Below are 27,214 nucleotides of genomic sequence, written 5' to 3' on the forward strand. Positions count from 1 at the left end.
ACAATTACATGGGTGGTAAAGCACACTGGCAGTGTACTATAAGTCTGCCTTAGAGAATTCTGTCCTCGAGGGCCCCCGAAAGCTTCAGGAGATCACCTTGCCACTGTGTGCTTTTAATTCCTCTGGATGGAGATTTACATTAGTCATTCCCTCCTACAGATCAGTGTGAGCCCCATCTACTGCAATCTCTAGTCAAGATCTGCCTCCAAAATGAGAAAAGCCTCTTCATGAATACTGCATGGGTGGATGAGACTTATGCAACACCTCTAGCCGAGCATCACCTCAAGTTCAACTTAAAAGATCAAAAAGGGCAACACATACCCCTTTTCCTGTGCCTTTTAATGACCGTTGATGTCTCGAGTGATCAGTCTGTGGTTTTTGAGACAAAGTCTCTTGCTGTGCATTTGCCTGAAGACACCAGTGCAAAGAGAGAAGCACGACCACGGTCTGCTTTTTGTGAGAACCCCTGACTTGATGGTACTTTCCTAGAAGAGGCGTTACCTTCTACACCATTGACAGGATGTGGTGTGCAAAGTGACTCAAGATGAGGGGGCTTACTTACTTACTGGGGAGGTGGCGGGGGGGCAGCTTCTCTAACAATGTTTGTTGTAATTTCGTGTTCCTGTAATGTTCCTTCCCCTTGTTCGCAGAACAGTGAAGCCTTGCAGCTCTGACTGTCAACCCCTGACAAGGGCTGTCAGGCATTTTAAGGAGGAAACAGCCGTATCAAACCTGAAATGAAATACCAGTCTAAAGCAGATGTCTCCCTTAACAAACAAATATTGGCACTGGAGGATTTCTTTTGTTGTGACATTTCTTTATTGCGCTTCCAGTAGTTTGGCCACTAAAATTTGTTTTGTGTGCTGCCACAGTGGTATCTGTATTGTAACATACAGAAGTCTCACATTTGGACTTTGTGTATTCTCGGAAAACAATAAAAAAGATGAAAGGCAACAAGAGGCAGAGCTTGCATTACCGCAACACTTTTTAATCAGGGTTGCAACAGGCTTTTTATCACCAATTCATCTGCAAATTATTTTTTATATTGCTTCATCATTTAATCTCTGAAGTGTTAGAAACCAACATCTATTCCAATATCCCAGAGCCCATGTCTACAAATTGCTTGTTTTGTTCGACCACCACTAAAAACAAACAAACAAACAAATAAAAAAACAAGCAATATTCTCTTAAAAATGATAAAGAATAAATACTCACATTTGAGAATTTGGTACAAGCAGTTTTTTACATATATGTTTGATAAATTCAAATCAAATTTACCCAAATTGTGTTTATTGATACTCTAATCAGTTTTGGACCAGCTTGATTATTCAGTTATTGGACGATGGCATGGAAATGCATCTTGCTACTTGGCTTGCAATTTGCTTATGAAGACCTGAGACCAGACTTGCGCTCGCCCTGCAGGACTTAGAACTTGACTTGAGACTTGCTCCGACAGAATTGACTTGGACTGTCTTCTGTCTGTGTCATGGAAGAAGGGCAATACAGCAAGATGTGAACCTTCAATAGTCAGTTGGGGTCACTTGTCGAAGCCCCCTGGTGCTGTGGGAACATCTGCTTTCTCTGTTCTGTCATGACAAGGTTCTTTATATAGCAGAATGCACCAGCGAAGGGCGTATACAAGGATATTTTGTGAGTACAGACCATGGGAATCAGTGTGAGGTCCAATAAAACTAGGAACTGGCTGCTTTGGCTTTCTTCTAGTGGAGCCCTCCCACAACCAGTCTGGTGACTCACATTACAGACAGACTGAGATCAGAGAATTTAAAACGACTGCCCTCTCACATAATGTTGCTCTGCGTTTGCAAATAGTCCCATCACTCCTTCGTGCTGTGTCAGTTAATAGCAAAAATACAAATGCAAACGGAGCTAGCCAGAATACATATTTTATTAGGCAGAGAAAATACCGTTTGAGAAGAAGAGAAACACCAAAAATAAATTTCTGTCATACATCATGTCCTCTCATACGGTGTAGGAAGGTCACTAGTACATCAAAGTCAAAGAAACATTGCCAATCTATGTGTGGATGACTTCCATAGAGAGGTCAGATGAATACTGTAGCACAGTCAAAAGCACAGCACGGCTCAGGTGTCATTAAAGCAGAGCATGATCTGAGGCAGTTCTTGATCTTCCACACGATGAAAACAATGAGAGGCAGGAGAAGGAGGTGGCACTGCAGCAGGGACTGGTTCTCGTTCTCTGGTGACAGGCAAATGTGGCGTCAAAGTAAGCAACATGAACCAAAAAAGGTGGTAACCACACAAAGAAGAATGAAGAGGAAAATGAGCTTAAGAAGAGAGGCCTTGGCACAGAGTGCAGTCTCAGGCGACTGATGAGAATCTCCTGAAAAATTCAGAGAGGGAAGGCAGCTGGGGTCGGCTTTTGGCAGCTTTTTCTGACCGGAGCTTGGTGGACCGGTTGGGGGGGCGGGGGGGGTAGATAGAACCTGTTCCACTTTATTCCCATGTGACACACAAGCCAAAACATGGCATGAAATAAAACCCCACTTCGACTCCTAGTTCACACGCATGCACACGTAAAACACGCATACAGCCCCTTTAGACTTTCAACATAACACAATCAGACTAGTACACAAACATGCAGACTTATACAAAGGCAGAACTGTACAAAGTCATGCAGATGGAATGTTTTGATATTTCTGTAGTCTGACTCAAATATGTTTTGCTGGCTGGCGTGGAATCTATTTTTATTAGAAGGGATTTATGGGGAACTACTGTAATTCAGTCTGGGCTGTCGTGAGAGACTGGATGTGTGCTCCTGGAAAACTTAACCGAACGTATGTCCTCTGATGGGGAAAGAAAGGGCAAAGGGGCTTTACATAGTTGAATATAAGTAGCCTAGATCAGAAACTGTCATGTTTACCTCAGATCTTTTTTAAAACTCTAGATTAGAACCTGTTGTTGTCTCTTAGAGGTAGCCTGATCCTAACCAAATTACACAAGATTTCAAAAAACTTAAAGGCTTCTCAAGAGATTCCTTTGGGCACACTGGAAAGGGCATCCTGAGTACCAACACTTTTAGATGAGTCATGTTGATTCTTAAAGGAATAGTTTGACATTTTGGGAAATACACTCATTCACATTCTTGATCAGTTGAGAGATTGGTACTACTGTTGTGTTTGCCTGCAGCTAACAGATGGCTCTGGCCAAAGGTAATCCACCTACCAGCACCTAAAGCTGGCAAAGTAACATGTTAAGTCTTGTTTATTTAATAAGATAAGAAAACCTTTATAAACCTTTATTAGTCCCGCAGTGGGGAAATTCCCCACTGATTCTCGTAGCCTGCCGCAGGGGGTAGGCTGCTTAGGTTATGTGGAAAGATTGTAGCGTAGTTCAACCAGTTGTAAAAGAAATACAATTTTATGTTATGTTTAGGAGAAAATATGTGCATGTAGAGTCAGCTGTTGGCTAAAGCTGAATGTCAGTCAAAGCGTGCCTGAGAGTGTTTTAAAGCTAACTGGCGAGCTAGCAGATGTAATGTATAAATCGTTGAATAAATGATGATGAGATGAGCAAACAGCTGAAATAGTTGAAATTAAAGTTCTAGAGGTGCTTGCATTTGGATTTTGTTTCCATTGGATTGTTTCCCTATTTTATGCTAAGACAAGCTAAGCTAACTGCCAGCTGGCTATAGCTTCATATTTACCATACACACATATCTTCAATAACTCACTAAGGAAATGAACAAGTGTATCTCCCAAAATATAAACAGATTTATTTAACACCATCTAAACTGAAATGATTTAGGTTTACAATGAACACTTTTTTTTATTTACTTGATGATTTAGAGTAATATTCCACTTAAGTTCACTTTAAATGATTATAATGGTTTTTCCCTTTTAGTGAGCTTCAGTGTACTTGAGTAGCTCAACAGAGGAGTTGGTTTGACTATACAGTTTGATCATAAAGAATAATTAGACTCACAGAGATTGGATCGGCTCATAACTGGCTTTCATCCGCTCTGTTAACTATTTAATTTAATATAAGAGATAATCATGGCGAATGTCTTAATTCTACAAACACAATGATGTAAACTCAAGAAAGACGGCTGCAAATGCCCATCCATGTTCTGGCAGTGTGAGACACTGTGATTGGACAGTCCAGACACAAGCGGCATCACGCCTCATTGCAGCAACCGGTCAAGATTTGAGGAAGGGGGTCGCCGCCGTCGAGTCGTGCTCACAGGTTCTCATTGGTGTCGTGTTGGCACTGGCTGTCGGTTGAAGGGTTCAGGAAGGGCAGCTCCTCGCCACAGCCCTGCAGCTTCAGGACCTGCCTGCTCAGGTCCAGGCAGCACTGTGAACATACATGATTTATTATAATTTGTACTACATCAGTGGCTCTCAACATGGAAGCCAGAGCTACTTAAATACTAGATAGTTTGACCACTGTGACACAAAGAAGGGTTTAACATGATGAAGACGAAGTTTAGTCCTTTGGTAGGGAGCAGGAATGGGTTGCTTTTGCAGCCTCTGTGTTAAACAGCATTTCAATAAACACTTTGATACTGACACCATTACTCCAAATTAATTACTATATTGTTTATAAAAATTTGCAGGGAAAAATAACTCCATGAGTGAGCTTGAAGGGATATGTTCATCTCATAATACAAAGTCCTTAAGGGCTAATTTACAAAATTATAGCTCATCTTCCTTTCGTACCCAGAAGCTGCTATCTAATTTGATTTTTAGGAAGATATTACCCAGATGCAGCGCATGTAATACTGAAATAAGAGGGAACGCTACTTTCATATAGCCAGATAATCTCTTCATGGGGTCTAAATTGAATTTTCAGATGTGCAAATTCAAAATCCCACCTCACAGTAGGTCCTCAGTCTGTTCTTATCTGGGCTTTTCCTACACAGTGCGGGTCTAACATATAGCTGTGCCACTGAAATGAAAGAACCAAGCCTTTCCCCCAGATAACACCACTTCCAGTACATCTCTTTTAACAATTTGTGCTTGTGCCTCCATCTTTCCCCTTGAAATGTGCACTTTTCTTTCTTTTTTTAAATTTTTTTTTTTACTGGTTTTGTTCCTCTTCCCTTTTACTTATTCAAAATGACCGTGTATTTAAAAAAAAAAAAAACACACACACAAATGAAAAGAGCAAAGCGCATCTTACTTTAAGTTCCAAAAGAGTCTGAAGACCCAGACACAGCTCAAACGCCTCATCCTCTGAAAGTGAAAGAAGAAGAGAAAGAAACTGAATTTCATTACTGCGTTATAAAAAGCGCTCTGAAAACCCTCCCCCGAACAAGCATACATTCAGGTGAACCCAGGTTAAATAATCAGCACAGCTAAATTATTCATCTTTGTGTTGTTTGTGCTAATCAGCATATGTACTTGTGAGGGTGACTCTTGCAGCAGCGAAGTGAGAGTTTTAGAGCCGGGTGAGAATTTAATGTGTGAAAGAGACAGGCATTGGGTTTAGAGACTCAATTAGAGTCATTACTCATCAGGGCTGGAGGAACTAAGAAGTAGCTGCAGACAAGAAGGGCAGCATAAATAATTATGTGTGTCTGCTCATGTTCTTTTATCTATTGTATGTATTCTATAATTGTAGAGTTTTTTGCTCTGGAAATAAGACTGCAGGTAGTTAGAAGGGAAATTTGAAAACACTGCTATGTCTGTACAGTAAATATAAGGCTACAGCCAGCAGTCAGTTAGCTTAGCTTAGCATAAAGGCTAGCCTGGCACTGTACAAACGCAACTCTAAAGCTCACTAATTAACACATTATGTCTAGACTGTTTTAATATAAGACCAAAGCATACAAACTGTATATAATGTGTTAATTAGTGAGCTTTAGAGGTGCTGGCTGCTACCATTTCTTTCCACTTGCTCACAGTTTTTCTGCTAAGCTAATCTAATATCCTCCTGGCTGGATATCAGTCCTCTCACCTAGCACTTGCCAGGAAGTCAAATCAGTGTATTTTACCGAAATGTAGAATTATTTCTTCTAAATGCATTTTCAGTCCTCCCAAATTCATGCTACAGGCCAAAAATATCATCGAAGCTGTGGATTATATTAAACAGAGAACTGAACTGCGGCTTTGCTATACGCTTAAAACATCATAAACAAAAGCAGGTTAGTTCTTCAAATTTAAGACTGGAAATAAATTTTACTGCAGCATATTATCTGAGTCTTTTAAGATTATTCAGACTTTTCTTGGGTGTTATTGGTAAAAAAAAAAAAAATAACAGACATGACAGACCACTGAAAAGACCATGTGACATGGCTGCATTCACGACATCATCGGGAGGACTGAATATAATGAACCTCAAAGCTAAGTGAGAAGAAAGTGTATAAAAGACTGATTAGAGTGATGCTTATGTGTTATTTCTTCTCCTTCTTTTGGAGCACTTTTGTCTATTTTCTGCAGTTATTGTTGTTTGTCCTTCAAACACTACCTGCAGTGATGGTAACACAGCACCAGTGATCACTTGTCACCAAAATTTGCCATGTGAGTCTAAGAAAACAAGTGAGAAAAGATCCTTGGTCATCAGTGTCTTCAACACTGATTTTCTGTTTATGAAGTCTGGTTCTTGTTGGCTCCTTCTTTGTCTGTTGAGCAGTGGTGACAGTTACTGTTCATGATAATTATCTTCCCACTTGTTCTTTTTCAGTCTCAGGGGATTTTTTTCTCAAAAGATGTACCTGACACTCTCAGTAGAGCAGATGTAAAAAAGAAAAAGAGTGCTTATAGCATTACCGTGTTGCACTGTCAATATAAAGTGGAAAAAAAATCAGCAAAAGACGCTCATTTGCCTAAAAATATTGTTGATTACTGCTTTGACATATTCTTATCGACCTAGCTTGTCCTTTTATTTAGTCTAATTTGTGCCTGAGTGCTTTAAGAGGACGAGCAGGACATTTTGTCTGCATGTTAAGTGTGGAGATGAGCACATATCCTACTCAGAATCTCTTTGCAGCTTTCTCTGCAGAAATGACACAGCGGAGGAACTTGCATTCTTTTTGACTGGAGGTTTTCTTTTTCCTGCGTGTTTGAATATGATTAATGTTGTTTTGAGTAAAAACAAACTTTTTTTAGCCACACTTGCAGCAGTTCAACAACTGCTGGATGGATTGCCACAAAATTTGGTATATGTATTCATGGTATGCAGGCAACAAAGTCTACTGACTTTGGTGACCCTCAACTTTTCATGTAGCACCTCCAGCAGGATGTTTTGGTCATGTTTTGGCGCAATAATTTGTACAGACATTCAGGTTTCCCAGATGATGTATCATAACTTTGGTAATCCTCCGACTTTTCCTCTCGTGCTGCCTTGAGTTTGACATTTTGTATTTTAAATGAGATATTTGTTGGATGGTTTGTCATGAAGTTTGGTACAGACATTCCTGTCCCCCTCAGGATGACATTTAATAACTTTTGACTCTCCGAGTCACTCAGATGGTTTCACTCTCACAGTGTGATCTAATATTCTTACCTTTGACATAGGCTGAACACTGGACCTTCTGTCTGCCCAGCTGTAGCTGCAGACCTGTCACCGAGCTGCTCACACCACATGGTGAACTATCCTGACTGGGCACCAGTCTAATAATTCACATAGACAAACAACATGGCATCTTCAGTAGCTGAAATAAAAAAAACACCTTCTGGGCGACATTTCATTTCATTTTATACGGTAGCTGTCTCACAGTAATGGATTTCTTCACTATATGTCACTCTGTGATGAACTTCCACATTTTATTAAAATGTCAATCTAAAGTTTGTGCAGCTGAGACTTTATGAACTAGCATTTCAAAGACAAACAATGTATCAGTTTTAGTAGTTTTTGCTGTTTAATTTTAACCTTTAGAGCTCACTTTAAAAAAGGTGAGAACAAAATGTCACCTCCTCTTCACACTGTCAAGCCAGGGCACAGCCTAAGCTTCATTTGATATTTTAAATGTCTTTTCTAAAAGATGAAGGTGATGTCAGGTCTTTAAGGATCTGGAAAGACTTTCCTTAAGGGCTTATAGGCTCTCATTAATAAATCTCTTCTTAAAGCTTATTTTTAGCCAGTTCTTTTAGCGTTGAATTCTTACACGCCATTGATCTTTAGACTCTTCCTTGGCTTTATTTTAACTTTTTTGGCAGTGTTTGCTTTTGATTGATTTGACTCTCAAAGCATCTTGTAAATTGCTTTGAAACTTGTAAAAGGTGGCAGCTAATGTATGTGCTCTGAGTGTGTTTGCAGTTGCAGTAGGCTGTTTCTTACCCCAGCCTCTGGCAGCAGGAGGTGGAAATGTGGTTATGTTGGCTGCCAGTGTTGATGGATGCCTTGACTTCTGTCTCACAGCACTGTGGGGAAGACAGAGGGGGGAATTTTGTGTCACAGTGTGATTTTCCACTTCTGTCTTACTACACGTGAGGAAACGAGCAGTCACAACAGTACATTAAAACGCCTCGGGGGAGCCTTTGGAAACCACTGATCTTTCCTTTTGAGCAAATCTGTGTGGTTGCCACATGGTTGTAAAAGTGCCATAACTGAAAAATGAAGTCCAAGTCGACAGTTAATCAACTTTTGAGAAAGAAAGCAAATCTCCCACTGGTGCAGTAATTCCAAGCCAGCCCTTACTTTTCTTGAGCCAAACGTTATTTTGTGTTTTTAACTTGATCTGTATTGATCTGTGCTGAAGTCTTAAATCACTGCTCTTCCATTAACTGCTGCGGGTTTCTCAACCAGCAGTCTCACAGTTAATTATTCAGTTCTAAACAAACCAACGGGGAAGTTCTGTGTACCATAAGAGCTCCCACGAGAGGTTTGTTTTTTTGTTTTTTGTTTTTCCAATCATTAACTGATCTGTGAAGTTCATGTTGCTGACTCTACTTCCCAACAAGATGCTGATTCTTCAGTTTGTATTGAGCGCACTTGGCTTTTTCAGACTTAATGATCTGAAAGGCATCACTTGGTGTAACAAACATTAACCAAGTGAGTCATTTGAGTGCATTTAAGTCATTAGTCAACCAAACAACTTTACACTGAAGAGGTAAAGTGAGTTATGACAAATGATTGATTTGACAAACTCTAAAATGGACGAATTGCAGAGGGTATGATTATTTGTGTTTAAAGCATCTATAGTCAGTGGTTTTTTTTTTACTAATATGATGGCTTAAAAAACAATAAGCTTTGTGAGTGGTGGCATGTGGCATCACTTAAGTCTGCCTTTCTACCCACAGTCCTGACTGTTGTAGTTAATTCTTACACTTTCATAGTGTTGTTTTGTCTCCAAATAAATGCCAATGTTGCTCTATTTTTGCTTGTTGCGTAAATAGGCTTTACGCTGAACTAAATTGCATGCTAACAAGCTTGCTGCGTCAACATAATATGTCACTGCTGTATTCATGCCTTGTTACCACTGCACAAACATTCTGAAAAAGAGCAGTTATTGCACGTTTAAATTAATTGTTTGAGAAGTATACTTATTCACTGTGACAGTTAGATGAGAACATTAACACCACTGTCATATCCGTCAAATTTAACATATCTGTTAAAAATGAGGCTAAAGCTAGGAGACTGTTTAGTTTAGCTCATACTAGCTTAGGTTAATGGACATCGGGAAGCAGTTTGTCTGGATCTGTCAAAAGCTTAAAAATACACATGCCAGCACTTATAGTTAGCTTACTGTAGCATGTTATATATTGTTTGTTCTATCCAAACAAACACTGAAGTACAAAAAATATCTTGGCATGCAAACCGTTTTGCTGTAGCTTCATATTTAACATACACATATGAGAATATGCCATCTCATCTAACTCTCAGCAGAAAAAAGCAAGTAAGCATAATCCTAAAATGTCTATTGCTTTATTATTCATTTATTTTTTGCTGGTGATGTTTTTCTGATTTTCCTTCCATTCAAGCCAGAGTTGTAGAGTAGAACCGCTAACAGACTGCTTGTCCTAATCTCCACTGACATTTCTCTTCTTCTGCATCCCATAGTCGCTCTGTTGCCCGCGGGCCACTTCATGTCACAAAGAGACGTTTCATTGGGAAGCAGAGGAAAATCTACATTACAGCAGATTGTAATGGTTTATGGGAACTATCGTCTGTTATGACCTTTTTCTATTCAGCAACCGCGTACTCGATGTCATGCAACCTGTACATAAGTAGGAACACGTCTGTGGGAGAAACATAAAGTAATGATACAATGAAGGATGCGTTCAGGACATACGGTTGCTCTGCATGCATGTGAGATAAGCAGTATGCTGGCACCACCCCCACACTGCTAACTGTGTATCAGACCATGTATAAATTAGATGTCTTCCACTATCTTATGCAAATAGATCCCAAATGTTGTCTTTTGTTGCAGTTTTTTTTAATAATTCTGTTTTCACATAAACTGCAGGTCAGGAAACATTAATGTTTGTGGTAATTTGTATTTATTGAACAAGGTTAAAGTCCTCACAGGAAGAGCTGTCAAAGTACTGGACCTGGACAAGCTAAGAATACCAATATTATAGGAAGCTAATACTGACATGGTGGATTTTTGAAAATGAAGTCTTGGTGATAGCAGTCCATAGTTTAAACATGGATTAATGGATGGATTGATGTTAATATAATAGAGCCAATGGGATGTGGTGACCATTTTTTAGCAATTTAACCTGACAAACATCTGATTAGGACCAAAACATTTTTCATTATGTAAAATAGTAGCTTGCTCTTTAACACACATTATCATAAGAAAAATGTTGTTCTGCCATGATATAAGTAATTTAGTGTTAATTCAAGTTGCCTTATATGCAACTTTTATAAGATTTTTATGACATCTACTGTGTTTTTTACTGTCCAGCCCCCATCCTGGTTCCTATTTCTGTATATCTTTCTCTCCCCGTCACCCCCCGTCATAAATCAATACCTTATCCACTTGACCTGAGGATATTTCCCACCTTGGAAATAAACACATTCAGTTTCCGTGATCCTTGTTTTGATCCCTTCACACTCTGTACAGACTGAGCTGAGCCCTCTTTGTCCTCACAGGCACACATTCTTATCAGCAGGCCCACAAACCTGCTCTTTTGTCTCAGTCCTGTTGGCGAAGAAATCCCTGTCTTTCCCTGAAGTTTAAAAATAGCTACCCAATGAGTAACTGAGGAACACGTTGTATTTAATAAGTTGATGATAAAACCAAGAAGAACACAATGAATAAATGGCAAGAACGCCGAATCCACCAGACAAGTCCTAAATGGACTCATTTTAAACGCGCTCAAACATGCAGAAGCTGTGCCACATACTTTCAAGACCACAGGGAATAGCAGTTGTTTGACCATTGATTTCCTTCAAAGGATGAAAAGTGGCTCCATCCTTGGTTTAATACAGGGCTGTAGTTCTCTCTAATAAGGAGCCAAAATGCTAAAATCAGCAATTTATCCCCTTGAGATAAATATTTATATGTTTTGGCATACTGTAGAGAAAACGTAGAAGTAGTAGAAAGTAGTTAAAATTGTCCATCTCAAGGCCCTCAAGTCCAAGCTGAGATTTACAGATTGCTCATTTTGTCTTATCAACATCCGACGATGTAATGTGTGATTGTCATCGGCAGGATTACACACAACCGTGAGGGTTTGTATTGGGTGGAAATCAACAACACAGAACAAAGTGCTGTTCAGTGTCAACAAAACCAAGGAGCTGATTGTTGACTTTAGAAAAAAGGAGTCAAATGCTCATGTCCTGTCCTGTCCTGGGAATCAGCATCAAAGAGAAATTTTTATGGATATCACACATCTCCAGCCTTTTGAAAGGGAGCTTGAAAATGGCTCTTGAGGAAATTTGTTAAGACTAAATTTCAATGCCAGGGTTTTGTCAACATTTACAGAGGAGAAATGGAAATCATCTTGAGTGGAAACAATTGGTATGGGATGTGCACAGGACAGGAATGGCCAAAGGATACTAAACGATGGCACATGCCCCAAGCACAGCATCTTTACCCTTCTGCTGTCTGGCAGAAGATATATAGCCTGCAAGCTTTATGTAATGTCACTCATTTTATATTGGAGGAATGTTTTTGTTTTTTGTCAGCACATCATCTAAAACATCATTTTAACCAGCATGGTGTTAAAACATTAAGTATCACCTCTCTCTGGTGGCCAAAAATCAGCTCGAGGACAGACTGAAACACTCCTCGAGTATTTTGTTTGACCTTTCTGCATACATTAATCACTGGAGCATAGAGAGTGTGTTATGTCAGGGACCACAGGGAGCATCTCAATGAGAAACCAGGCAGGCATTAATGCCTAATGTGTTTTTAGAAAAGACGGTTAATACAAGCCATGAATACTGAGTCATTGCATGCATAATGGTGCAGTTTTCTACTTTGTTTTGTCGACTAACAAGGTTGTTTAAAGTCCAACATGATCTCACTAAAACATAGATTTGGTTTGATTTAGGTGTATGGTTATTTATGTGGCCGTTCACTGATTTTATACATGAGGATCTGTTTACTTGCCACAGGGGCTGGTAGTCAGTGAAACAGCTGTGTCATGTCTTCATGTTTTTCTTGGCTCTAACTCACATGATGAGTGTGTGTGTTACAAATTTGGGCTGTGGAGTTTAAAAGGGTGTGGGCATTTATCTAGCAGGGAGAGTCTAGTGAAAAATACTACTCAGCTGCATTATGGGAAATGTAGTATTCATTGCTTGACCCAAACTGGGAGCAAAATAATCCACCACTGTTTAATTTTTGATCATCCATTTTTAAAGTTGTTTCTCTCAACTTTCTAAAACTAACATGCTGGAAAGCCTCCTTATCTCTTATTCTGAATAAAAAGTATGTTTGCATTTATTTATTTAGCTAGTAGTGAGTTGACAGGAAATTAGTTATGGGAAGCTGTGGGAAGCGAGAAGCTGAAATCTCAACGTAAAACTGGGCAAACCTCAATTTGTTTGCCCCTTAAATGGATTTCTTCATTTAATGTTGATTTCAACAAGCCCCAGTAATTTAACAGCAGAGGTTTGCGACCGTAATGTTAAAAATTAAACAGTCTTGTTTTGTTTTATGTGTGGCTGCCACTGCAGTCTCTGCAGTCGAGTTAAGTGGGCCCAAACAAGCTCACATCTTCAAGGGGCTACAAGTGCCAACATGTTACAAGTGGGCAAAACTGGATCCCGAGTGAGTGGGTTACCTGTTGGCTGCGCCGCACAAATATAATTTATTCTTTCCCCCTTTTTGTCTTGAGACCCAGACAGATTTTTTTTCATCTCAAGCTCTTGTGCGCTTGTTGCAATACATTTGATCCATTTCGGACTCATGTGCACAACCAGGTTGGACTTTAGTCACGGTGACTCAGTTATTTGTTGCTCTGATCCAGCCGGACAGCTGCTGGATCCTTTTGATGTGTTGTGTTGTTGTGGGCTTTAAGTGATGAGTCATGATAACAGTGCTGATTTTGCATCCTCTCTTCTTGTTAGCTTTTATAGAGTGGTAGAAAGTTTCATAGCATTGAAGGCGAGATGCAGTACCTTGCATTGAACCACCAGAGCTGCGAGGAAGGTAGAGCTCTCCGTGTCCTCAGTCTTCTCGGCCGTCTGTCTGGCTGCTGCTTCGCTGCTGTCATCCTCTTCGTCCGACCGTAGGCTCCTTTCGCTTTCCTCCAGAGACTCCCTCTCTTCTGTGGAGTCGTCGGCTGTGCTCTCGCTCCTCTCCTCTGCATCAGCGTGGCCGTCCTTGGTGTCAGCCAGCGGGGAGCGAACCCTGGCGCTGGGGTCGCGGGCCTCCCCCCGCAGCCGTGTGATGTTCCCCTCCAGCAGGCGGCGCTGGACGATGCTGTGAGGTTGCTAGAGGGCGAGACACAAGAGAAATGGATGTCAGATGGCAGCAAGACAAAATGGAAGATCAGCTCTAGTGAAATCACATGCTCGGTTTTACACCAAACATCTGTCCATTGAAGGGTTTTTGAAGGCTGATGTGTCTGATGTGCACAATCTCTTCATTTTTCATGGAGACTTTCCACATAGTTGATGGTTACGCGTTTTCAGAAGTGAGCCTTTGCTGCTTTTCATGATCTTATATGATAGTAAATTAAATATCTGTGGTTGTGGGACGGTTGGTTTGACTGTTGGACAAAACATCAGGACAAATCTGAAGATGTGAACTTGGAGTCTGCAAAAATGGGATGGATATTTTAATGGAGCAATCGCAGATTCATCGAGGTTAATAAAATGTTTAATGGAGTTTACCCTTTGCATGGTAAAAAGATAAGTATTTACAGTATAGCATAAGTGTCTAAACAGAGTATGTCACAGATAGCTTGCGAGACAAGATACATTTAATGTGAATTAAAAACAAAATCTGTAGGTTGTGTTCAAGGAACATGACAGCGTAAGTTTTACTGTTCCACATCATATGCACATTTAGAGAAAATGATTTTCTGCTGCCACAAGATTAATATTTGGGCTTTTTTAAGTAGGTTGAATGGCGGTTTAGGTTAAGTAACTTCCATACAGACATGAAGTGGTTTACAAGGCAGACTGCACCAGTCTATTACTGTTGACTTTTAATTTCAAGGGAGCACTCAGTACTCAGAACATAAAAAGAATTAAAAAGAATTTGTACTGTTTTTTTAAACTAGATATATATTTTGTGTGTATATTTAATGCCCGTGGCACTGGGTGCAAGGTGACATTGTCTTAATGTTACCAAAAATGAGCAAACAAATTTTAATGGCAAAGGTTATCTTACTGCAGCAAGTAGAGGCCATTTTAACTGTGGATGCTGAGGCGGCAGCATAGCATTAGCTGTGGCATTTCAGACACGTCCTCCTCACACACACACACACACAACATTTAAATTGCTAGCCTAAACTGCTTTCCAAACTACCTGACATGAAGGTCACATTATCATGTCATGAAAGCCAATTCAACACTTTCAGGTCCTCACTGCCATGAAAGGATTTTCTGGTGTGGCTTTCTTTTTATTCTGCTAGCCTGGTGGCCATGTTGTTTTTTTCTGCTAACACACACTGGGGTGTCATCTGGGGTCTGTCAGTGGACAAAAGCAGTTGCACATCCTGTAGAGTTAAAGCAGAAAGCACTTAAAAAAAAGACAGTAATTTAACAAAGTGTTCTCTTTAGGTTACAGAAACACATTTGAGACTATACATTTTATTACAACAGAGGCATGTCACTCTGTAAGGCACAACCTGTAGGGTCCAGCTTTGCTGTATACATTTAATACTGCTGTTGATCAATGACACATTTCCACTGTTTCAGAACAGCATGTGACCACTGACTGATTGTTCTCTCTTGATCATGTAAAGAGTAAATTATATTTAAGCTCTCTGTTCCTCTGTAATCACATTGCTGTCCCCCAGTGCAGAGTCTGGGTACAGACCTTCAGACAGCACACTTTGAAAAGAGCAGGTCGCCCAACACCAGCAGAGTCACTGTATTAATGAAACACAAAGCATAAGAGATCACGATAAGACGGTCATTTTGTCCTCACCAAATTGCACGGACCAAAGTGTCGGATTAGCTGACTGAATAGCTGCCTTACCAGCCAACGCTGGCATTTGTAGAACCAGGTAGTCATACTTTAAGTATCTTGGTTGAGTGCCAGTTTCACAAAGGACATCCCCCATCTGCCTACCTGTTGTTCTCACATACACAGCATTGGATCTCTACCAGCAGTTAAAAGCACCTGTTGCCTCCCACCATCTGTCTCCTCCACCCGAATCAGCAGGCCTGAAGTCACTGCACTTTTACTGAAATCGGTTTGTGTGTCCACTTCACAGCGTTCCTATTGGAGACAACAGCCGCTTAAACATCGCTGCTGATGCTGCTCTTACTGTGAGTGGTGACGACCATTTTCACAGACCTGAGAGCTCTTTATGGGCCATTCTGGGCTGTTTTATCCCCATCAGATGTGCAGGCATCATGGGCCATCTTGTGGACGATTCCTCATTTCTCAGAGCATGATAGCATGTTGGCTTTTTTAGAGCTCTGTGAAAAAGACTGAATGTGTGGTTTGGTTTTAAATGATAGCGCTGTGTGCCCTCACAAAGCCAGTGGTCCATTACAAATGCAGATCGTCTTTTGTCTGTGAGGGAACTCCGTACAGCAGCTGTGGTTGTGTGTCTCTGACCCTGTATTAAGTAAAGCTTATGCAGGAATGGAAAAGATTTTTTGTCGTTATTTGATGTTCTGCTCTGACCATTTACGCAGCAATGCTAGATTGTGCTGTTAAAGTATTCCTGAGGAGAATTTGAATGAAGATGGGCGATTTCACGTGCTGGCAAGCAGCAGAGAGACAGAAAAATGTGGAAAGAGAAAAATAAATGCTAAAAGTCATCAGGGACTTGAGGCTTTATAACCTTAACATGGCTGTAATAATGTCATCTCATGTCTGGCCATGTCTGAGTGTCTGTGGCCTCGCTCTCTGTGTGATCTGTCATTATGTTTCAGTGGCACTTTGTGTCAGATGTCCATCTGTGGATCTGCAGCTCAATCCCCTAACACTACAGACCACCGAGGTGTCAGTTTTGGCAGCCTGTCAGGTCAAAGGGCTTTGATTGGTCTAAGAAATGTTATTCTGTAAAAATAAACAAAAACGCAGTGGATTCCTTGTTATTCATAGATGTGTCACTGTCAATCCAGCAGCCTTCCTGTCCAAAACAACAACACTTCAAACCAGTAACCAGCCGTGTCACTGAGATCGATTTGGCCCATTCGTTCCTCTCTGAGCTCCAGCTGTGGCTGAGTAGCTCTTAGCTGCTTCATAAACAGGGAGTGATGACGGCCTCTCCTCCTCTTTACTCTTCTGCTCTCCCGTTACATCCCCGCGCTCTTGTTTCCTTTCATTTCCTTTTTTCTCCTCTCCTTCCCTTCTCTTCACATCTCTTTCTTTCCTTTACTCTGGTTTCCTTAGTTCTCCTCTCTTCTCCTCATATCCTTAACATGGCTGCAGTAATGTTCACTTCACTTACCTTTTCACTCTGCTTCTCATCTCCTCCCCCGTCTCTTCTCTCTGTCTGTCCTCCTTTTCTTTCCTTTCCATATTTCTCCTCACCCTTCTTTGTTTCCTTCCATTACCCTCGGTTTGCTTTCTTTTCCACTGCTTTGCATATTACTCCTCTCTCTTTAACCTTCTATTCTTTTCCCTTTTGATTTTCTTTTACTTTCTCATCTTTTTCCGATCTCTCCTCCCTCCTTCCATCCCTCCCACCCTTTTATTCCCCTTTTTTTTATTTCCTTACAGTACCTTTTTTTCCTTTATCTGTCTTCTCCCCACATCATTTCTTATCTCTTCTCCTTATGTTTTTCATTGCAGTCAACAGAAAGCAGCATCATATTTCTGCCATACACTGAATTCCATTTATTCCCTCCACAAACCCAAACTCTGAGCCCAAGATAAGCTCCTGATCCCTACAAGTAGACTCCTCCTCTCCTCTCTTCTCTGCAGGAGCTCTACTTAAATAGGAGCTTTCACATTGAGCTCTTCGACATCTGAACTAATCAAATTCAATCAGGAGCTCCACTTCAAACTGGACTGATTTTCTCTCTCTCTCTCTCTCTCTCTCTCGTTGTGTTTTCAACATTAGACTCTTCCTCCAGCCTCATGGTTTCTGTGTGTTTGTTCTGTCAATATTCTGCTCCTCAGTTGACCTTTTTCCCACCTGGGTACTCGCTGGTTAAATTAGGCTTTTAGTAACAATAATTATCCTCTTTTGCAAATTAAAAATACAGCTTGTCACAGGGGATGCATTCAGTGACAGATCACGGTTTATGCACATCTGCTCTCGTATGAATCAGCGAAAGCATGGAAAATGTTATTTTAATGAAGTTGCTTCTGCAGTCTGGTGGCGTAGGTAATGTTTTTATTCAACAGGCAAGGGATAAGAAGGAAGAAAATCATGTCAAGCTCTACCAGTTTGGAGAAGAAGGGAAGAGTTTTATTGAGGGTCTTTTTAACTCTTATGAGACTGCAATGAAGCAAAGATTGAATATGATAGACAACAAACACAATGTAATTTCTGCCGTTTTCTTTCATTGTGCCGCTCTCTGCGTACCCTGATGGCTTCTGTTTTTGCTGAGCCCTGACTGCACTGGGGTCAGCTCGAAAGCAAATTGTGTTAGCAACGTCTAGCTGCTAGCAGGTGGCATTCAGTGCTGCCACATGCGCCCATGATCTGTTTTGCAGTCCAGGGGGTTGAATTGGCCAGCATGCACTTTAAAGGTGCACTTTATCTTTGTCTACTCTTTAATGTGGTGCAGATTTGAAGGGGGTCACGGTGGAGACATGAGGCAAAGATAGTACCTCGGGCGAATTATAGTAAAATAGGGGTAATTAAGGTACTCCAAACCCTTTGCGCCTGATTGCCGCAATTTGCATCATAACTCGGTCAAATCTAAACACACAGACATAAGACAAATACTGACTTACACATGTCTATTATATCATCTGCGATTTCTATATAAAATATCCATATTTATTTTCTTCAATATCAGAATGGTCTAGTGACAGCTGTCTGTGAGCCCATGGGTACACTGAAAAAAGAACTGCTAATAACCAATTTTGTATTCTTTAAATAGTGCCAAGTTGCCCAAATATTAACAAATGTAAAAATGTAGACCACAGCAATGAATTCTGTCTTCACCCCACAAAGCATGATGGGGACCGCAGTTCCAAAATTTAAAGGTTGATGATCCACAAAACTGAAATTAGACAAAAACAAGTAACAAAGTCTGTTAATATTTTTTTCCACATTGCATTAGGAATATTTTTAACACTTTAATATTTAGGTTGTGTTTTTGAAACCCCTTTATGTAGTGTTGTTTCTGGCAGATAAGCTGTGTGGAGAGTCACTTAAATAGACTATCATGTGAGCCTCACACCTCATGGCACATCTCGAGTTTTCAGCAGTATCTCACCTCTTTCTCCTGACTACTTGTCGACAGGCTGAGAGGATGTGAATTGGCATCAATCATATGGCCTCCTCGTGGATTACCCGTCTTAATAAAGGCAGCAGGTGGCAGTGTCCCATAAGGACTTTATGTATTATACACTATGGAGCCGACTGGTACACTTCATTTTACAGTGAATTGATTCATTGTTGAAGCAGCTGAGGTGAAAATTGGCATCGCTGGGGTGTAATCTGTTTGTTCATTTTTCACAGCATGCGGAGTGATTTTTGGACGATATTATTCTGAACACTCATCATTCCTGACTGGAAGATATGACAAATGAAGAAGGTTTTTCACTATGCTTAACAGAGAGGATTCATTTAATACTGAAACCATCAGTCTCCATTCTCCTTACTGAAACATTATCTTCCACTTCTTCTGTAATGTAGGAAGCCCAGAATTAGCTAGAATAGCTAAGCCTGATCCTTTGAATACTATCCTCGGCTCTCTGAGAGACTCCTTTGTGTCTGTTCGTACGTGGTCTGTTGCTGATTTTGCTGATGTGAGTCCTGTGGTGACCCCTGAACACGATCCAGTCCAAACCAGACCTCTGCCAGTGAGACAGAAAGTCAACTGTTAATGTTTGACTCCAGCACTCCTCCTCCTCCTCGTCTTCTGTGTTTTTCTCAGTTTCTTTTTCTCTATATTTCTCCCTCTGTGAGCCACATTAGAGGCTAATTGCTATGTGGACTAATTATCTGACTGCAACAGGCTCCCGTCTCTCATTCAGTCAGTCACGTGAGCTTTCTAATGCCCTCTTTCTCATTTTGATGGTGGTCCCCAGTGGCTGACATCCTGTCGCACCGCCCGGGAGGCTCCGGCAGCTTCGCATCTGCTGCCTGCCTGACCCTCCACTTCCTATTTATTCCTGTTTTACATCTCTCTCTCTTCTTTTGATTTCTTATATCACAGTCTGTCTCTTCACCAAATCCTAAAATCATGCATAGATGGTATTTGTTGAAATGCTGAATGATCAAATGATAAACTGAATAACAGACCACAGTTTCTTTAATCAGTAATGGGTCAATTAATTGCTCAGCCGAGGGTTGAGAATCTAGCTGACGTGACTCAGAAAATGTTCACGGACGAGTTAATGTTTTAAAGTTTTATTCATGTTACATTTAGTCACGTACTCTGGCTTCCTTCCTCACTCTCCAACTCTGTCACCGAAGTTTCAAACATTTGGGATAACAGAAGAAAAAAATTCAATAGATGTATGTCAAAGGTCTTGTCAGTTTTAGACATTTTAATGCAGAAATGCTGCATATTCTGTCTTTAAATATGAAGCAACAGCTAGAAACTGATTAGTGAGCCTGACTCTGTCCAACAATCCTGTCGAGACTAACTCGACAAGGATGAGCATATTTTCTAAAGACCTTAACCTTTTAGAAAAATATCTCCATAAATCATCCTAACAGCTTGTGCTAAAACTGTTTTCATCTAACAAGTAATGATTTTTGTGCAGATGAAGCTAATCAAGAACATCACCTTAAGCTGTTAAAGTTTTATAGATTAAATCATTAGTCTGTTGATAATCAGAAATGAATATTCAAAACTGTCATGCATTGTAGACATCCATTCTTCTTCAACAACTACATGCAGCTTTATTTTTTAAGGGCTCATCTGCGTATGAATTCAATTACAATAATTAGAAACACCAAGATTAGGTTTGGAGCCACTCTGGAGGTGTCATGTGTCACATCTGGCTGTAAATATACAAAAATACTTCATCTTCTTCACTTATTTCCTGTATCAGTATGCGCTCTCTGCCCCTTTGTCGTTGGGGTTGTTTTGTCGTTTTGTTTTTGCCGGGTATTTTTAGCCTCCTGTCTTCCTACACGACTCCAAGGGAGCAGCTGAGGGAGAGCGTCGCCGCCCATCCACAGCTCCAGATGACACAGAGAGAGACGGGTTCAAGCTAACGTGTCTCCAGCCCACCTAATTGTCCTGGAGCTAATAATAACGCCTGCATCTGAACCGATTTCACACGGTTTGTTTTGGAGGGAGCAGGCACAGGAAGAGGCAAACTCCCGAGAGCCCGGAGATCACGCTGAGTGACATTGTCGTGTTTGCTCTTCACTTTGAAGTGCTACTTTGCCTTCTGGGGAAAATTAGAAACAATTGAGTTCAGAGAGTGAATCAAGATGCATACGGATGTAAAAACCTACTCCAGGATGAGATGCACTGTACTATGAGATCGAGTTCACAAGATTTCCACACCGGTGTAACTATATTTGATATCTAAATGGCAAAGTTTTTTGTTTTTTTTTTCTTTTTACTTAAACTGGACGAAATATTTAGTCCTGACTAAGGTTGCATTTATACACAAAGCGAAGGCTCATTTTTTCCATCTTCTGTGCCACAGTTCTATATTAAAGCCCAGTTCTGTAGCTTTTGATCATCCTCAGAAGTACCTGGAGACTCACAATCTCTCGATTAGACAGGCCTTCTCACACACACACACACACACACACACACACACACGCGCACACACACAGATTTCAGGCTCACTCATCTGTAAGAGAGGGACTCTAGCAAACGGACAGCTGAGCTGCAGGGAGGCTTTGCAACAACAGACTGGATGTGTGCAGCAGTAGACTAATATGGGATTTTAAAGCATGCTGTTTTTGTGCTGAAGCTTCCTGCAACCAGTATGTTTGCTTTGCCATTACATTTTAACCTTTTGCATTGGCAAAATTAGAAGAATTTACTGTTGTATGTAAAATTTAAGATTTGACGGAAAAGTCAAAAACAGAGACACTAAAAACTTCAGAGTATCAATCAACTTATATCTTATGTAGGAATAGGTCAATATTGGGAAATGCTTATTCGTTTTCTCGTAGACGGTAGCTTAGCCATCTTTAACTCTGGAAACAAAAGAGAACAATTGGCCTGGCTCTTAAATTTTTGTAAAATGTACAAAGTAACCGCTAACTAAGCTGAAAAATGTAGTGAAGCAAAAGCATAAAGTAGCATAAAAGTACCTTGAATTAAATCGTAATTAGCTGCAGTACTAATTTGACCGTCGTTTTGTTATCGTGTTTAAAGTCAGCACTGAACTGTTTGACCTTTTACATGAGCAGCCTGTTAAAATAATGTAATTTTTTTAGATTTTTACCAAAGAATTTGATGTCCTATAATATGTTATTTTTTTACTGCTATAATATCTTCAACAGAGAAATTGTGGTATCTTCCTTTAAAACTTCTAATTTGGTGTTATTTTCCTCTTCCCACCAACCTTGTACTTTAAAGTCATCTCTTCTCTGTCTAATTTTTGTGCTCCTTTGTGGAGTAAATGTTGAGTGTGTCCAGTAGAAAACGGTGAGATTGCACAGTGGTTACACAATAACTTGGTCTATGCTGAGCTCAGGTGTTAATGTAACCGGGCTCAGGTGTTTCCAACATAAGCCTCCTAACAAACACACACAAGTATAGTACACTCTTTCTCTCTTTATACATTTTACACCCATATCATATCGTATCTCCTCTAACGTGGCGTTACGTAAAACAGCCCCACGTTCTCGTTAACCCACATCTCCCACGTCTCTTTCCTTCCCCTCCATCGCCCTTGCGTTTGAACGTTGGATTTTGGCCTTTTCATGCTCACTGCTCCTCTTATTCCACAGCACAACATGGCCGGAGTGATGCTGCTGCTGCTGCTGCTGCTGAGAGTGAGAGGACCTCAGGCTAGAAAGCAGCAAAACAAATTCGCTCTTACATAACAGGCTCTGGCGCTGAATTACACACTGGACAGGACAGGCCAGCTAGCAGAAATGAATAGGAAGAAGGGCGAGGATACAGCTGAAACGTGGCATGAAAGCAAAAAGACCTGAAGTGATTCACAAAGCAGCAGAGTATTGAATTTGAGGGTAGGGTTGATAATGTATTTCAGAAACTTAACATCCAGATGGCATTCAATAAATCAAATGCTCTGAGTAAATAAAATTTAACTTAACATTTAATTACAGAGATAATCGCACAAGGATGGCAGAGAAAGTATAGACAAAATGCTAACGTGTGCTAACATCATGATTATGGTGTCTTACATCTAAATGATACATGAGGTAGTTGGACACGGTTAGCGTTTGCAGCTTTTTTGCTTCTGTTTGTATAATTGGTGCTTTTACCAGAGTATTTTTAGACTTAAAAAACGCTAGGAGAGCTCGTTGAACCTGGTGAACTCGCTGCTCACAGATATCAGCCAAAATTATGGGCTATCAGTGTACTCAGGCAGTGCGCATTCATGTGCTTCAGAGGAGTGGGGAGTCCTAAAGGGACGGAGGGTGGGATTTTTTTTCCAGTTGGATGCTTTCAGAATCGAGCTACTCTTGCTTGTCTCTCAGCTTGAAAAGAGTAGCTCAACATTTGGAGAAACCTTCATTTTCATCAATCCACTGAGCACTTCTATGCAACATCAACCTCACAGTGAAGTCAAAACTCTCGCCTCTCTCACCGGTGATCATCAAAATTATCATTAGCTGATTAATTAACCAGTTAATAGACTTGTGGTTTCATCGGCAAGAAAGACTTATGGAGGTGAAGTTTGAGTCCATAGATTTCCTATAGATTCTCAATAGATTACATTCTCCTTTCTGCAAAACTCTGATGTTCTTCATTTTAACTGACAAATATCAGGCTTCTATAGTAATAGTAATCATGTAAATTTTCCAGGGTGAAATGATCATTTATTGTCAGATGAGTGTCTGACATTTTGTGACCTTTGTTTATGGAGGCCCAAAGCCAAAGGAGACTAGTAATTGTTCAGTAAGTAGATAAAACGAATACTACATAACTGAAACGAATATGTCAGACATACAAAACAAGAAAAACAAATGGCTCTGACCTTATCCAGATGAACACATTATGCTCTCTATTCATTTAGCCTGCCAATGTATATACAGAATCTCAACAAGACATAGCAGAGGCTGCTGGCAATTCCCCTCGACTTCCCAAAGCTATTCTGACATCAAAAATCACTTGTTACTGATACCATGCATATCGTGCTGGGATGCCCATAGCCTCATCTGTGCCACATGCAGGATTTCAGACAGCTAGCAGCTGAAATGAGCTTCATTGTGTCCTCAAGGGGAAGAAAATTGGTATTATGATAAGAGGGTTTTCAGGCCCCTGCAGGAGATGTTGAGTCACAGGCTGCTGATGGATTAGTTGTACATTATGCACCTTAAATCTAATCGAGTTTTAGGGAATCTTATCCTGATGTAGATTATTTTTTGATTGATAGACTCATTCTTTTTCCCCCCACTGAATGTCAGGAAAAGTCTCCAAAGCCCAAGGTATCTTCAGATTGCTTGTGTCCAACAAGATATAACAGAGAAAAGTCAGAAAAGGTTCCTAAAGATAATAACATTTAAGTATTGTGTTGAGCAATTAGGAAAGAACTATCATATTTTAGGATGCTTAACTACCCCATGTCTGCAAGCTAACATTTGCTAATTAGCAGTTAATACAGAGTACAGCTGAAGCTGATGGGAATGGAATTTGTTTTGCAGTGATTTTGTCTGAAAGTGGTGGACATGTTGACAGTTTGTGACCTGATTATGGCACTAGATGAAATGTTAAGTTATTACAATTCATCCTGAGGAGAGCGTGAATGTCGATGTCATATTTTATGTCATTTCATCCAGTGGTTAAGTGGTTTTACTGAAAACCATAAATGTTAGCCAGGAGGTGGCGCACTGCACAAAGTTCACCACTCTCACCCTCAGTCACTACGATTCATCATCCGGAGACCATAAATGTTGTTGCCAGTTGTCATGGCAATCCATCCAATAGATTTTAAAGTCTTTCAGTCTGTAATAGTCTAACATCGCCATTATTATTGCTACACTTGCACATTTAATTATCTGTTACCTCAGGGTTGATGATGGATGGAAGAGAGAGAGAAAACAGATCTGCCATTAGATTAGAAAATGTGTGACTGTTAAAGAGGAAGAGAAGGGGGTGGAATGTTTTTCAAGCAACAAATGTTGGTATTAAAATCTGGCAGACATAAACGCATCACTGTGTGATATTCTCAGAGCGCAGAGCACTGCTCAGTGCCAGAGTGATTGTGTTGAGGTTCTTGGAGAGCTCTGGGGGATCTGGGAAGCCACCATCAAACCAGAACTGTGTCAGAGGTGGAGTAATAAATCGTTAAGATTATTACAGGGAGTTCCTCCAGAGTGTGTGAGGGGTTTAGGAGGCTTCGCATGGAAGAGGAAGTGAGAAATCTTTCATCCTTTATGTGAACCCTGTAATGTGTGTGTGTGTGTGTCTGAATGTATAGCACATCTGACTATATTTGCACAGTGTAACAGCTCTGGACTTGATGTTCTCTCTTCTGCATGCAGAGTGCAAAACTCTGAATCTTTCATGACCCTTTCTATGATGAATTTCACTTACAAGGCTGCACTTAACATACAGTACCTACAGTAGTGCACAAGTGCTTACAGGAAATGGTGGTCACACACACTCAAATAGCTCCTTCTGTGAGAAATTGATGTTAAAATATAAAACAGACAAGTGACAAAGATGCAGCAGCTCTCTGTAGAGCTAAAACAGTTTGCCAGTTGATCAGTTAGAAAATATGACAAAAAAATGAGTTGATAGAGATGATATCTCAGGTTCTGCTGCATCGATTTTAGTCTATTTTTTAAACTGACCAATACACCAATAGTGTCGTAAACTTATTGAGTACTCTTTTGACTTTACCACCTTGCACTACCACCTTGCTCACAATTCTGACCACTACATCCACTCAACCTTTAACAACTGGCAATTCGCAGCAAAACAGCCTCTCCAATCAAGTGTCTCATGAACTGTCTTAAGTGCACTCACCAAGTCTTTGGATGTGCCCAGTCTCTTCAGCCCATCCAGGGGCAGGAGGTCAGCTGAGTCCTTATGTGTGAACTGGGTGGCCTGCTTCAGACGCCTCTGCTGGTGCAGGATGGCTTTATCCCGGATGGCTAGCTCACCTTTCTTCGCCTCGCTCATGGTCTCGGACTATTAAGCAGTCTTTTCTGGTGTTGTGCACAGGAGCGCAGAGACTACAGCCTCTCAGCAGCAGCAGCAGCAGCAGCAGTGGGAGCTCTCTGCAGACAGCGAGACAGTGAGTGGATGTCCGTGTGTGGAGAGGAGGAGAAACCCTTTTAAGGATGGCTCCTTTTTCAGGCAACAGAATAAACCTGCAATCGTTGCCTCTTCCACCCCGTTTTGCCCTCCCTAAAATGCTGTTGTCTTTCCCTCTGGGCTTGCAGTGCTGACTCTCTCTCTCTCTCTCTTTCTCCCTGTGTGTTTGTAGTCCTTGGCATGTATCTGTCTGTCTCAGCAGGGTTTGGCAGCTATTGTCCTGTCCTGGATGCTCCTCTGATGTGGACATGCATCTTCCTCACAATGTCAAGATCTGTTCTGTCTCTCACAGAGGCTGTGTGAGTCTGTGAAGTAGGTGTGACTGGGAGATGTGTTTGTGTCTTCCCCTCCCCTCAGTGCCGTCCGTCCTTGGATCTCCCTCCCTCTCTCTCTGTCTGTCTGTCTCTCTCTCTCTGTTACACTCTATCTGCTTTCAGGAGTGTATTCTCTCTCTCTCTCTCTCTCTCTCTCTCCCTCTCTCTCTCTCCTCTGAACCTCCCTCTTTCTGTCTCTCTCTCTCACACACACACACATACACACACACGAAGATGAATGCTCACCTCTAAATACAGACCACATTTTCTCACTTCTCTCACCCCAGGAAACACAACAAGAAAAACACTCTTTATACTGCAAATGAAACATATGCACTCCGCTGCAAATCTGTGAAAATACTGCCAGCCATCTACCAGCAAAATAGCATCAGATTTATCAAATGGCCTTTAAAGTGACTTTGCAACACACTCGGACACAGTCTGTCATTCTGTGCCGGGTTCCTAAGCCCTGATACAGTTTGCAGTATTAGTCCCCTCAGCAGTGATTGGCCTCAGTGGCCCCTCGCTGTGGAGGTGTGAGAGAGATCACTGTGATCTGACGCCACACAGAGGATCAATCTGGACCGCTGATGGCAACAATTGATTTCCTCCGCCTCCCCTGTGGCAGCCGCCGTGAATTAAAGAACCCAATTTCTACCATCCGTCCATCTGTCTGCATCAACAATAGCTAAAAATACCACATCCATCCGTGTTCACGACCTCTGCATGATGACACATTTTTCCAGCCATGATGATTCAGCCTACAGGTAAGGAGGATTTCGTGTTATACAATGAAAAATCTCTCGTATCATTTAGAGGATGTATTTTTTCAGA

The 27,214-nt window shown here is 40.9% G+C and overlaps 1 protein-coding gene across 1 annotated transcript; it reads right to left on the bottom strand.

Moving 5' to 3' along the window:
- Positions 1 to 1,888: 1,888 nt before the first annotated feature.
- Positions 1,889 to 26,475, bottom strand: nrip2 (nuclear receptor interacting protein 2). Its single transcript, XM_046379039.1, has 6 exons — positions 25,776 to 26,475; positions 13,500 to 13,814; positions 8,262 to 8,344; positions 7,488 to 7,594; positions 5,163 to 5,215; positions 1,889 to 4,334 (listed from the first exon to the last, which is right to left on the bottom strand). Exons 1-6 carry the CDS (start codon positions 25,929 to 25,931, stop codon positions 4,218 to 4,220), a joined length of 831 nt encoding a protein of 276 aa, XP_046234995.1. The 5' UTR covers positions 25,932 to 26,475; the 3' UTR covers positions 1,889 to 4,217.
- Between the last annotated feature and the right edge of the window lie 739 nt (positions 26,476 to 27,214).

Source organism: Scatophagus argus, chromosome 22, assembly GCF_020382885.2.
Source record: "Scatophagus argus isolate fScaArg1 chromosome 22, fScaArg1.pri, whole genome shotgun sequence".
NCBI classification, from domain to species: domain Eukaryota; kingdom Metazoa; phylum Chordata; class Actinopteri; family Scatophagidae; genus Scatophagus; species Scatophagus argus.

Excerpts from the sequence above, each read along its gene's own strand:
- nrip2 (XM_046379039.1), bottom strand. The coding sequence starts at position 25,931 with ATGAGCGAGGCGAAGAAAGGTGAGCTAGCCATCCGGGATAAAGCCATC. Across the intron at positions 7,595-8,261 it reads TCCTGCTGCCAGAGGCTGGG|ACTGGTGCCCAGTCAGGATA; the intron begins GTAAGAAACAGC and ends GTGAATTATTAG. Across the intron at positions 4,335-5,162 it reads AGACTCTTTTGGAACTTAAA|TGCTGCCTGGACCTGAGCAG; the intron begins GTAAGATGCGCT and ends GTATGTTCACAG.